Source organism: Diabrotica undecimpunctata, chromosome 7, assembly GCF_040954645.1.
Source record: "Diabrotica undecimpunctata isolate CICGRU chromosome 7, icDiaUnde3, whole genome shotgun sequence".
Taxonomy (NCBI): domain Eukaryota; kingdom Metazoa; phylum Arthropoda; class Insecta; order Coleoptera; family Chrysomelidae; genus Diabrotica; species Diabrotica undecimpunctata.
In genome coordinates, this window is record NC_092809.1 from 97,672,481 (window position 1) to 97,686,516 (window position 14,036).

Consider the following 14,036-nt stretch of genomic DNA (forward strand, 5'->3'; position numbering starts at 1 on the left):
CTAAATACAGCTGCCCTAGAAGATATTTTTAAGTCAATAGACTGGGAAAATAAGGGAATCCCTGTTAACAGAAGATACTTGAACCATCTTAGATACGCAGATGATGTAGCACCAATAGCCGACACGTGGAATGCACTGAGTACGATGATTGAGAAGCTACACACAGAATCCCTAAAAAAATTACTGAAGATGAATTTCAGCAAAACTAAACTAATGTCAAACAAAGATGACAAACATATGATAAACATCCAAGAGACAGAGGTAGAACATGTAGATGAATATAAATATCTGGGTCAAAATGTCAAGGTAAGCAGAGAAAATCAGACTACCGAAATAAGCAGACGTGTAAAAATGGAATAGGCAGCATTCGGAAGACTCACGTACTTAAAAATAAATATATACCTCAGAAACTGCGAACCAAAATGTTTAATTCCTGTATCCTACCTGTACTTACATATGGAGCTCAAACCTGGACATTCACTAAAATAAACATGGAGAAGATCAAAAAAACTCAGAGAGCTATGGAAAGACAGATGCTGGGTATCTCACTCAAAGACCATAAAACCAACGAAGACATTCGTAATAGAACAAAAGTAAAAGATGCTGTCAAACAGGCAGCTAAACTGAAATGGAAATGGGCTGGACATGACGAACGTCTTAAGGATGGCCGATGGAATAACAAAATCGGGAATTAGCGGCCCTATGAAGCCAAAAGAGGAAGACCGCAAATGCGCTGGACCGACAATATTAAAAGAACTGCAGGACCAATGTGGAAACGCCTTACAAACAACAGAGATGAATGGCGATAATTAGGAGAGGCCTATATTCGGCAATCCGAATAGAGAGAAGGGCTTAAAAAAAATTACAGCTTTTGGTTTAAAAATATTGTAATATCAAGTAATAAAATAAAATAGTTTGTTTAATGTGTTCGTATAATATGAAAAAAGAGTCATTTTCCATGTTTAATTAAAATTTCCTTTTAATCATTTGTTTAATTTGTATTTTTGAAACTATTTCCGAAATGGAAATCGAAACGTCACAATAAACTTACTTTTAACTAATATCCTTGTTAATTCTTATTAAAGATAATAGCTGAATTATTAACAATCTATTAACGTTATAAATATTTCAATTAATTTGGTATTTTTTTAGATATTCTTTCATAAGGATTATAATGATCTAAATCAACAAGTTCCTCAAGAACTTCTCCCAAGTGACTATGACGGTAAACAGATGTCATTAAATAAACTAGAAGGTACATATTACTATAGATATAATATTAAAATTATATATTACATCATTCATATCATATATATGAGATCTGTGCAAAAAAACTATGTTGAAAGTAAAAAAATGGACCAAAAGAAATTACTGGATATTTGAAAACCTTTGAGATAAACAAAACAATTCCTAATTGTTTATTTTAATTTTGTCTATTTGACCTTAACTAAATATTATATAAATGAAAAGACTGATATATGTTTTGTACACATTTATGACAAAAATGGGAGAACGAAAAAGAAAAGTATTTTTGAAGTGTGTAAAAGTTTATTTATAAAGGCGCGTATACATCTGGAGAACACATGTGACCGAAGTCCTTCGACCGAATTCATTCGATGTTTTCGACGTTCGATGGAAAATTTGGTGTTTCGTACATATTACAGCGAACGAATTCGTTTGCTAGTCATTCGATCAGTTTCGCGAGTATTTTTGGCAATTCATGATGCGGCAGTTATTTATTTGATGTAAATAGTAAAAATGACATCGGATGAGGATATAATGATTGCAACTTGGTTGTATATTATTATTAGTGAGGCGAAGGCCGAAACAGTTAAAGACCTCCCCAAAAAAACGACGAAAAAGGCGGTGGTGGACAATATCATTGTTCAAAAGCCGAAGCCGGTATAGAGGGATACTTATTTAATGATCTAAAAGCTGAAATGGAATACGGGATTTTTCAAAATTTTTGTAGAATGAAGTCTACTGATTTTAAATTGATTGATTCCTTATTTTATTTTTGTAATATTTATGCACTGGATTCAATAAAACTTCCCGCTCTCGATATAAACCAATAAGTTTTAAACAAGAAGAATTAGTCCACTACATTATTGCAAATTAGAAAGTAAAAAAAAATCGCGACGACGTTCGACACTTTTACTAGGAAGCGTATACACTAAACACTGCCAAACGAATTCGTTCTTCAATTTTCTTTTGATGTACTGCTCAGTGAGCGAACTCTAGCGAATGCAAACTTCTGCGTTTGATATCGTTTGTTGGAGCGTACATATTGAAATGATTTCAATATGTTAAAAAGGATACAACTTAAATGGATTTTTATATGAGTTTGTTGTTCATGAATTTCATGAAGCCATCACAATGTGGGTTCGACTCTGAAATAAAAGAGAGAAAAAGATTAGTAAATTGTTAAACAAATTAATTTTGACTTACCTGGTATAGTGTTAATAATTTCTGAATAGTATAGTTGCCTAGTGTATAGGTGAATCGTCTAAACCTTAAAAAGAACAAAAAAAGAAGAATTCTTAAAAATATTTAAACATAGAAATTTTGAAAACGTCAGAAAATAAACTGTCAAGCAAGTCTATGGGAGCTAAATTAATAGGGGTTTTGTTAAATAAGAAATTACAATGATGTGGAGATGAAAAGAATAAATTGTATTAGCATTGTAATAGAATAAGTTTTATATCTGAACATTTTTTTTTTATAAATTCCCAAATTAGATGTGATTAAAGTGATTATGAGAAATTAATGTGGATTGACAAATGTGTCAGAACAGGATAGTTTTATGGTTTAAAAAAAAAAAAATAGAAGACGAAAAGAAAAAAGAACGTTGGTTGCTGTTAGCAACGAATGATAGATTTTGGGCGAGGCCGAGAAGAAATTTTGAAAGGAGAGTCCTGAAATTGTGGAATAGGTCGGGAGTGTTTTTTTAACTCGTCTAAAGAGAATTTTAGTTTTTCCACAGTTTCCACAGCAGAGATATCCAGAATTTGTTCCAGAGAGTAAGAGAAACAATTTAACTTATAAATTATTATTGGAGTACAGAAATGTCATTTAAATTGAGAAAATTAAAATTCATGAATTAACATAATTGCGATAGGCCTTAAAAAAATTGAAAATATTAATGATCATTAAATTAAAAATAGAATAGTACGTACCTTAACTTCCGAAGAGAGGATTGATATTCCAGTTTCACCAATTATTTTGCGAGTAGTTAGTTTTCTTTAAATAAATCAGAACTGTGTTAAAGTAAGGTTGGATAATAATTGTGGGGATCATTTGAAATTTTGATTATATTTGAATGCAAGTTAAAAGTCAGCGGAATAAAGTGTTCATTTTCTTTTTCTTTATAGTTCATTTAAACACTTTATAAAGTTGCAATATTTATTTAGTTTTTAGGTACTTTTAGAGAGTCTCCACATTTTGTAATAAATTTTTATTGTCACGACACTAAACCACATTAAGATTTATACGATTCCTATTTTTGTAAATTTTTAAAGGCAACCCAAGTTGCAGACGAATTTTATTGTTTATATTAAATTTGTTCAATATTAATAAATAACGTGCTTCATTTGGGTTGATTTATCAAAAGTCTAAAGTAAATTTTGGTTTATTTTCTTTTTGAACTCTACCAGGAGACTACAGAGTCGACGTCACACAGTGACAGATTGCTTAGAACACATAATTGAGCTAGCTGAGCTATATAGTAAATTAAACAACGAACCACATATTTTAAAATTTACAACATTTATTATAAATAAAAATAAAATTAATAAAATACAACTTTTTTAATATTTACCGAAGGCGTTTGATCACAAGGCTTCGGCCACATGCCTTTGTCAGATGTGTACGCACCTTTAGCTGACCGCTTTCGGTTTACAAAGACAACCTCAGAGCTACGGTCAAGTTTTAAAAATCACTACATTTGATGGAACAATTTACAATCTCTGTCAACCCATATATCAACACGCTATTTTTCAGGGTATGATAGTTTACGCGGGAAATTTAAAAATTCACTATGGGGTTAATTTGATCAGGTCTGTGGGGCGAAATCGATCTCCAGCGGGAGCGAATTCCATAACATTTTTTTTGAAAATATCGTTAATTGGTGCTGTCTTTTCAGAAAAAAATGGTTCGAAATTAAATAAGAAAACTTGGTGCTCGTCTATATAAGGACTATGACAAAGTAAGGGAGGAAAACGCCCTCCAGAAAGTTCTTGAGGAAAGATGTTCTTTACCTTATCCTATTAAGAATATAAAATTCCCTATGGAGCCCTTAATAATCGCTATAATGGCTGACATGGAAGAAAATATGGTGGGCAAACTGTATTTTCAGCGAACGAAAAAAAAACCATTATACAGCGTGCTACAATATGCGGCGAGTAAGAATTTGCTTGACTTGCGAGATAAAAAATATTTAGACAAAAGTGTTTTGGATGCCCGGGGTCGACAAGTGCCCCTTTCCAAAAACAATTTACCTGAAACTGACTGGGTATATTCATTACTGAGACGGCATTAAGGAGAAATTACCCAAAAAGTGGCGACCAATATTAAAAGACCTAGAGCTAATATTTCAAAAGAAACTTTAGTTGCCTACTTCGAGAATCTGCGTAGAGAATTGAAAAATATTCCACCTAATAACATATTTAATTACGGCGCGACCAATGCACAAAATAACCCCGGAAATAAGAAAATGATTTGACAACGCGGCACGAAATATCTCGAACAGGTTTTTAATTTTAATAATGATGTGTGGTTCGGCTTCAGGATTGCTGTTATCACCATATATAATTTATAAAGTAGAAGAAATGTGGTTACAATGGACTAAAATGGTCCAAAAGTATTACCTTACTGACAGATGCTGCTCTGTAGGTTCTCGATATAATCGCACCCATCGTGGATGGATAGCTTCATAGACACTTAGGGATTGGTTTACTTTGACCTTTTTACCACATGCAAAATGTCTTAACGGGCAAAAAATCATCATAGGAGATAACCTTTCCTCACATTTTGTCTATGAGGTGATATCTTTATGCGAACAAAACAACTTGGGCTTTAGATGATTGGTCAAAAACTCAACACATTTGACCCAACCAAATAATGTCGGTTTTATCCGTCCCTTTCAAATAGCTTGGAAGGAAACTTTTAGTGATTGGAAAAACTGTTACCCCACATTATTCACAATAGATAGAAAGATTTTCCAAAACGACCTAGACATTGTAGGATATAAATCTACGGATGAAGTAAAGAAGACCTTCAAACTGGTCGAACATGATAAATTTTCGGCTTACGTGAGTGATATTATTGCTATTTTGGCCTATTCAGAATTCTTTATTTGAACAGAAACATCTTGTATGTTTAAAAAACGGGTTGATGTAATGTAAATGTAGAATATCACTTTAAACTTAATATACATAAGTTCAAAGGTGTTTAGAATTATGTTTTTTGGTGATCTACATTGCAGTACTAGCCGAAATTTGTCATTCTTTGGTTTAAGCATTTGATAAAATTTCTGTAAGAAATGTATCCAAGTGTTGCTACGCCACTGGTAGCAATTAACTTACAATTCTTAACTTCTACCTAGGTAAATTCTCATGAAAGTCGAAAATGTATTTAAAAGATATGTTTACCCGTAGATTATCTTTCTCCGACCAATTCAAAAAAATTTTCTGTTAGACAAGAATTCAAAAGGTCGGTTCTTACCTACCTCTGTATAGAACTATCGAAGTTGTCCCCCGCCGCTCGAAAATCCCTTGCAATAGTCAGGTATTGAAAATCGGAATTTTAAGTCAGTATAATATTGTAGAGTTTATAGACTATCGCGTAATCAGTATCAAATTGTATCCCAGCTGAGCTGGTCGCTTCTTGTTTTTAGAGTTTTATCTCGAGCATTGTAGTTATCGTTACATAGCTTAGGGTTAAAAGCTGAACGCTCATTAGTTATCAAGTTTATTTATATATAAGAAAACGTCCTTAGTTGAAGTGATAGTTAGTAGTAATATTTAATCTGTATCAGTGCTTGTGTTTGTAGTGTGTCGTGGACCAGTGTATAGACAGTGATCGGAGCTATTTTAATAAAGAACTTGCGCTAAAACTTTGGCTAGATATTAACTTAGTTGTAGTAACATTCAATTATTAAATTACGTATTGTTTGAACTGCTTGTGTTCTTATTTCTCACGCCAGTGGGTGATCCTTCGGAGGAAGTAATTACAAGACTTAGTACGTTTTAAATGGTAGCAATATCGCCATCCTAATTTGTTGATCAAATATCCGTTTAATTCTACCAAGCATATTAATATGCTTGGTAGTAGAAAAGTAAACTTTAATTAAAGTTTACTTTTCTTGACCTGTTTCATACGATTACAATTTTTGGAAAATATTGGTTTTTAATGAATATGGCTGTTTGGTTTAGTTTTTCATTGATAACTTTTGTTTGGAAAACCCAATTTAGGGCGTATTGGCATATTTTTGTTTTTTGTGAATAAAATAAATCTGTAGAAAAGCAAATTGTGGTTTAAATTGCAATGATCAATTTTGACCCAGTATATATTTTTCAGAATGCTTTTGAAAAATATTTATAACGTTGAGTGAACATGATCAGCCGGCATTACATATTATCGTCGGTCCAATGCCAAAGTCACGAATGTGCATATTTGATGTTTTGAGCCGTTTTAAACATTGGGGACATTGTTAAAAATAGAAATTTCAATTTACGAAACTAACGACTATTGAAAAATTACTTTTATACAGCATTAAATAATGACGGCTGAAAATTTTCTACATTTTTATTGTTTTTCCAAAAAATAATACATATTCGTTGTTTTGGCTTTTCAAAATTTAAGTCATATTGTGTTTCGTTAAAACAAATAAAACCATATTATCGATAAAATGAACTAGTTTTATTGAGAATATAAGTCAATAATATATAATAGAACAAAATAAAAAACAAACATCAAAGTTTTCTAAGAAAAACTTTTTTTTCTATAGAAGAAAATTAAAATAAATCATAGTCGTATACTCTTTTTAAAAACTTAATAAAACAATAACGTTTAATCTTCGTCAGTATCGGATTCTTCACCAATATCATGTTCCGGTAGATTGTCCCTCACCGTTTGATTTTTTTTAGGGAGCCGTAAAAATCATGGTAATCTCTTGGTATTGTCAAATCCTTGCACATTTTATCTAAGTCCTTCCATTTTGCCTCGCTGATGGGTAAGTCATTTTGATAGGCCTTTTGTAACTCTGCTTGTTTTGGGCGGCCTCGTGTTCTTTTTGTAGTCCACTTCAATAAAATCATCGGTAAAGTTTACTTTGTAAAGAACTTTTATGACATTATTTTCTTTAATCAATTGAAGACCGCAAAGCTTTCTCCAAGGAATTTCACTTAATTTGAAGGAATTATTATTTAAAAACCCTTTAAAATCTAAAAAGGCATCAAACGTCAAAGACTTTACAACAAAGGGAGATGGTGTGATATGTGCATCTCTTATAAGTTGCGCCCAACCCTCGGGGGTATAAACGGGTACATATTTTGCTTTCTTCTCTAATTTTGAATGAATGGAATCACATTCCATTTCAGTGTGTCCCGTTTCAAGAAACTTATGATCGGAGAATATTAGGGAGAGAATTATTAAGTTATATTCGGAAAATATCTGGCGATATTTTTCAAATGATACAGTTTTGTCTTTGTTAGTGCTGCACAACTCCTTATACATTTTGTAAATTATTGATATATTAAGGGATGAGTCAAGGTATTTCTTTGTACTCGATTTACGACAATAATGCGATTCTACCGCTGGAAAGGATAGAATGTGGTTTCGTATAAATTGTTCGACATCCTGGGTTAACTTGTTTGATGGTTGGTGTTTCCCGAGCTTATCTTTTTCTAAAACTCCATGGGATGAGCGCTTGTTTATTGCACTTCGCATAAAGGCGTCTGTCACGTTTAATGTGGCCATGACAAATTCCCTACATACGGCAACTTTAATACCATCAACTTGTAACGCTTGCCATGCTACAATAATATACACAAGGCCTGAATCGCTCACTGTCGGAAGAGAATTGGGCGGGGTTTTCATAAACATATAGAAACTATATCGTATTTTAAATCCAAGCACAATTAGATAATATGAAGTTATAATTTATTATTGGACGCCACCCCTGGTTTATCCTCGAAGGGGAAGAGAAAAAAAAATTAAGATTTATTGAAAGTTTACAAGAAAACTATTCTTTATTATTTCTTAGTAATGAACACAAAGAAAACATTAAAAGTTACGTCATCCCAAAGGGATTCCAAAATATTATTTTATGTTAACATTATCATAAACAAAAAATCTTTGTATCGTATTAAATTAAGAATTGGTTATAAAGAAAATGAATGTATATATATATATATATATATTAACCCCAAATTTCGAAATTTGTTTACATTGAAAATAATATAGTTATTTATCAACTAGCAACAATGAAGAAAGTAAACCTTTAAATTAAATTAGAACACTTCACTATATTTTCATTTTTTTTGAGTTCATAATCATTTCTGTTATCTTGAAAGTAGGTATAATAAAAATTGGTACAACCTTAATCTGCTCTGTTTCTCTTCTTGTTTAATAAGTCACCAAATAAACCATTGATTCAGCTACGTATTATATAAAATCACCACCATCCTAGATAAGAGGGGTTAGGGATTCCAAAAAAAGATACTGCTACTGGGCCATGATCTGGAATAACTCCATAGCAATACTATCTTGCGACGAGTATTAGAAATATAATATCAGCATTATAGCCTCTCCAATGAGGGTCTAAAAAAATAATATATCTATCTGAACTGAAATATGGACAAGAAAAGGATTTATTAACTCACCTCTGAATTGAGACCCACTTTGGAAACACGTCTTAACGGTTGGACGGTCTTAACAGAAAAGAGCGAAGCGCTGTCATGGCGCCTGAATCTGGAAATTGGGCGTGAGTGACAAGTTGAAAAATATGCTCATCTACCGGATATATTTGGGAATTACAGGAGAATCCTTGAGTCGGCTACAGGTAGGTACTTGACAGATAGATGGGGCTATTAGTTTTATTTAAAAAAAAAATTATTGAAATTTATAATGATTTTCTTTTATCTTTTGAAACGGTTACACAGCCCTCCCCACGATTTCAACTGGGTACCAGCGTGGAATCGGACTAGGCATGGTGGCACACCATACTAACCTTTTCAAAAGTGGAAATAGATATACGGAGAGGTAAGACAAACAGAATGGACAAATGTAGCTACAATCTGGACTCACAGAATCCTTCTTTCACAACTCACGTGGTAACAACTCAAAGATTTCAGAACAAAGCGAAACAGAACGCATAGAAATGACTCAACTATAAAAATGTAAACAAAAAAAAATTGCATTCTCACTCTCAAAATGCATAGGGTATTTCACCTATAACCAATATCATGAACAAAGCGGAATAAAACAAAACATATCTACAAATCATTATTTGAGACCAAATGCTCGCATTCAATCGAAACAATATAATTATTTGAAATTTCATAAGTAATATAAAGCAAAACATACTAGTGTTGTCACCAAGATACAAAACAGATAATTTACTGCGTAGTCGTTATGAGACCTAACACAATAAAACACAAAAAAAAATAATGTTATCGTTTGTTCGGAAGCGTAGAGTCTTTCATCTATGACTTAATCCACGAATAACATAAGAATAATAATACAATCGTATCATTAACGCCATAAGATACAAAATACAAATGTGTCATCGTTTGTTCGGAAGCATAGAGTCTTTCATCTATGACTTAATCCACGAATAACATAAGGTAATAACGCAGCGCGTCATTATAGACACATTTAGAAATACACAAATAAAAGGAAAGAGTTACTAATAGTTCAAAATTGGGTACATTAAAGTTCTACAAAGACAAGCCTTAATAAGTTTACTGGGAAAGGTAGACATCAGAATTTCTGTAAGACACATCTATATTTAGAAACAAAAAAAGCTGATGTTTAGTTATTAGTATGACAACTAGAATTTGTGATAACTAACGTGTATCATCCGCCTATAATAGGGACAACATTGGTAGGTCAACTTCGGGTAGGGTCAACTTCGGGTAGGGTCAACTCCGGGTAGGGTCTAAATAAGTTTAGATTACATAACTAAACAAGTATTGGAGAACTAAAAAAGTTTCCTGACGCGGGAGGCTGTTATTCTAGATTTATTACTGAAATAAAATTATGAATGGCTTATCATTCCGACGAGTCAACTAGCGGGAATCCGCTTACTTCATCCCTAGCCTTCCTCAGTGTCTGGCCATTCAGAATATAGGATGTTAGACAGCAATAATCTTTTCAAACATTATTTTGGGGGGTTTCGAATAGAGAGTCGAAATTCTAAGGTCTTCACACTAAGAGTAAAACTTAGGCAAAATGAACAGATACTATAATGAACTATCATTGGTAACTAGACAGAGGAATCTTGATATCCTTGGTATAGATACCAAAAAAATTACTTGGATTTATAAATCCGTAAAATAAGATAAATTGAATTTTGTATCCACTTGAAGACAACTAAAGGTATGTACAATTTATTGTAATATAAACTAACATAAGCATAAAAATATCACATTCTACCAAGGCATTCTAAAAATAAAATGAGATTAAATTTTGCAAACACCCTTAAAATCAATATAGGTTCTTGGTCGGGGTAGCATAAACTTAAGATCTCGATCAATACAAACTAGAGAGAGAATAATACCGAAGTAGAATAAGATAAGATAAAAATAAAATTTATGTCGAAAAGAAATACGACATATATACATATATATAGACATATTGAACACAATAAATGATCAATATTATAATAATAAAAAGTAAAACAGTTCAACGAACTGGGGTGCGAGCCAAACTGAGTTGCTCTGGAGATCGACGTGCGGAGTCTCCTACACTACTTCCAGAGGCTCGTCTCTTTGCGACAACATCTGAGATACACAAAATTATTAATTGGAATAGGGATAGGTCCACTAATCCACTTGACTATAGCAGGATGCTCCCTGACTAATAGTCAACACCACCGACATAAAACAAGGGTTGTCGAGACAGCTCAAAAAAAAATTGAAACGTGTCAACTTCCTGAAGGGAAAGAAGCACTAAAGGACAGATTTGCCGAAGCAAAGTGGTATTCAATGTACTAAGTACTAGGGTATCAGTGCTGTACTGACCCCACGCCAAAAAAAATTTGGAAAGGAAACGAATCCTCTCCAGGATAAAGTTCGCGTTAGCGCAACTCTTCCTGTACACGGGCCACGGAGGGATTGAATAGTCGCTGGAGAAGGTAGCAAAGATTAAGTACGCAAAGGCGTAAAGGGAATCAACCAAAAAATTAAAAATTAAGAATGGACTGAACATTTTAGAAGAAAGGTATTAAAAGTTTAAGAAAACTGATTTATGCGGTTTCAGACAAATCTGAATTATCCGTCGAAACACTGACTGGTTGATAAGCTTTTAGGTCTAAATAAAACAATAAAAAATAAACAAAAATCACGACATATTTACATGCAAAATTAAACTGGATGCTCGATTTGATGAATCGACATCAGGTACAGTTCGTTGGCTATTAGGCACAACGACCAATGGCAGATTTCTATAAATATGGCTCTAACCTAACCAAAAGTGTGGAACAGACCAGTGTTAAAGTTTCTGGGAGCGAAAAGAGGGATGCTTCCAGCTCAACAAAGGCGGGTGGCCAACTAAGTAGTCTTAGCAAGCTTCGCTATGGTTATCCACTAGGTAGACAACCTAAATAGCATCAAACAAAAATAAAGTTGACTATGACAGTCAAGCAATGAATGAATTTCCAACCACTGGTTGAAAATTAAACTAACGCAAAAGAAGAAAGACAGGATGGCCAATAGTTCCATAAGAATATCCTCTGTGATTGATCACAGCAGAAAATTTCCAAGCAAGAAGAAGACTCCCAAAATGAAAAAAGAAGAAAATAAATCCAAACCGTTAATACACATCTTGGAGAAGCAGAAAGAAAAGGGGTATATGGCATACAAGCCACAATCGCTACACAAACAGTGTAGTCTAAAACTGATGTTTCCAAAAGAAACAAAAAAAATCGTAAGAGTCTTCCACAAAACAAAAACTTACGATAAGACTTAAAAGGAACGGAAGAATCATTACAATCTTCCAAAGAAATAAAAAAATATTACAATCCATCGTCAATAATAAAAAAAATCGTGAGGTTGGATGTAACACACCACAACAATAAAAAAAGTTGAACAGTAAAACATTTTTGACACCTAATTGAATCCAATATGGTCGTCGTACAAATCACAAAGAAATGTTTACCATTCTTTAGCAGAACTCCAATAGAGTCAAAATAATATAAACTTTTAATTCTCAGTGGGTCATTTAACGGTAGTACCAGAACTATTTCAATTGTTAAACAAACGTGGTCTTAACGTCGACATAAAGATAAAAGATAAATTCACAATAGGCGGCAGCGGGTTGTTTCACCTCTGTATATACAAAGAGTCACAATAGACAACAGCAAACTACTTCAACCTCACTTGTACCATATCATGAACACAAGATAATAAATGAAAGCTTTTGAGCCTTAGCCAAAAGTTTCAAAGCAAAAAGATATACGTGGTCTAGTAAACTATATTAGAAGACCACAAAAATGTCAACGACAAAAAAAAAAAAGAAAGCTGCTGCGTATACAACAGTCTGACATCACACAAATAACTCAAGATACAATAATACAGGTCACGTGCCTGTACGTCCTACAGGACATCTCGAGAAAAAAAAGGTAAAACCACAAATAACAATAAATTCCAGTACCAAAAACATACTTCTACTACATCTGACCACACAAAGACATAAAATTAACATAACAGAAGGAGAATAACAATATTTCCGCTCTATATTCTCAACAAAGACGCCTTAGGCAGAGAGAAACGAAGTTATATCATTACTTCCTTATACATACAAAACAAAAGAACCATGGACTGTAAATTATAGAAAGCATTTTCCTCTTCAGGAAATAAAATTTTCTTTTCACAGTACGAAAAAGTTAAACTATGAAAAAATAAATTTTTAAGATAAACGAAAGACAAATTAAAAAGAAAATTTAACAGATAACAGACCAAACATTTTAAAAACATCCAAGATCAAGGAACTCAACTAAATCCTCGCAAAAAAATATTTCGCGTAAGTATTCTACACGAATCCAGATAACACATTTTAGAATTAGGTAGATCGGGACAGCCTGTATATAGGTATAATTCCCAACTGATTGCCGTAAATAGAAACCATGAATCAAGGTCAAGAAATAAAATTCACTTAATTGATTTTTCAAATAACAAACCCTAAGAGCCATTTCGTTTATTTAAAATAAACACATTGAGGAATATAATTATTATGGTTCTATCAACAAATAAGACTGAACTGCAAAGAAAGCCATCGTTTAGATACGAATTAATTTATGGACATAAACAAAATTCATTTTTCACTTATGGAATGTTTACTTTAAATAGACGAGTCTGTAAATACACAAATTAATATCGTTCGCATTAAGAATACCGACAAAAAGAAATTAAGCAGTGAATGTTTACATCACATCATTCCAAATACGTTTTATTTTGATCTCAGAAAGTAGACGGAAATATTTCTACGTAATTTTACGAAGACTAAAAACGAATACATATAAATACTTTGCAAAAAATTCTAAAATAGTAGCAGTGTTGATTTAATGAAAAATTGGATAAAACAAATACACAATTTAACCAAAAAAATGGTTCAAAACATACAGACTTAATTAACCACATATACAGGGGGGTACAAAACAACTAATAATATTGAAAAAAAACTGAAGATACAGGAATATTCAAAAGCCCCACACGCTGGGCGACATTTTGTAACGAAGGTACAAATGGAGCAAATCTAATACATGCCCCACATCGGAGGGCGCCATTTTGTAACGCTTGCCATGCTACAATAATATA

General features: G+C 32.7%; 1 protein-coding gene across 4 annotated transcripts in view; it reads left to right on the forward strand.

The window, feature by feature from the left end:
- Positions 1–14,036, forward strand: part of LOC140446886 (alpha-tocopherol transfer protein-like) — a 42,355-nt gene that overhangs the window by 15,552 nt on the left and 12,767 nt on the right. For 3 of the 4 annotated variants that reach the window (XM_072539467.1, XM_072539470.1, XM_072539469.1), the window contains one exon: positions 1,153–1,255. In XM_072539467.1, coding sequence (XP_072395568.1) covers positions 1,153–1,255 — 103 coding nt within the window. The remainder of the gene's footprint in view (positions 1–1,152; positions 1,256–14,036) is intronic. The other variant, XM_072539468.1, reaches the window with a different exon arrangement.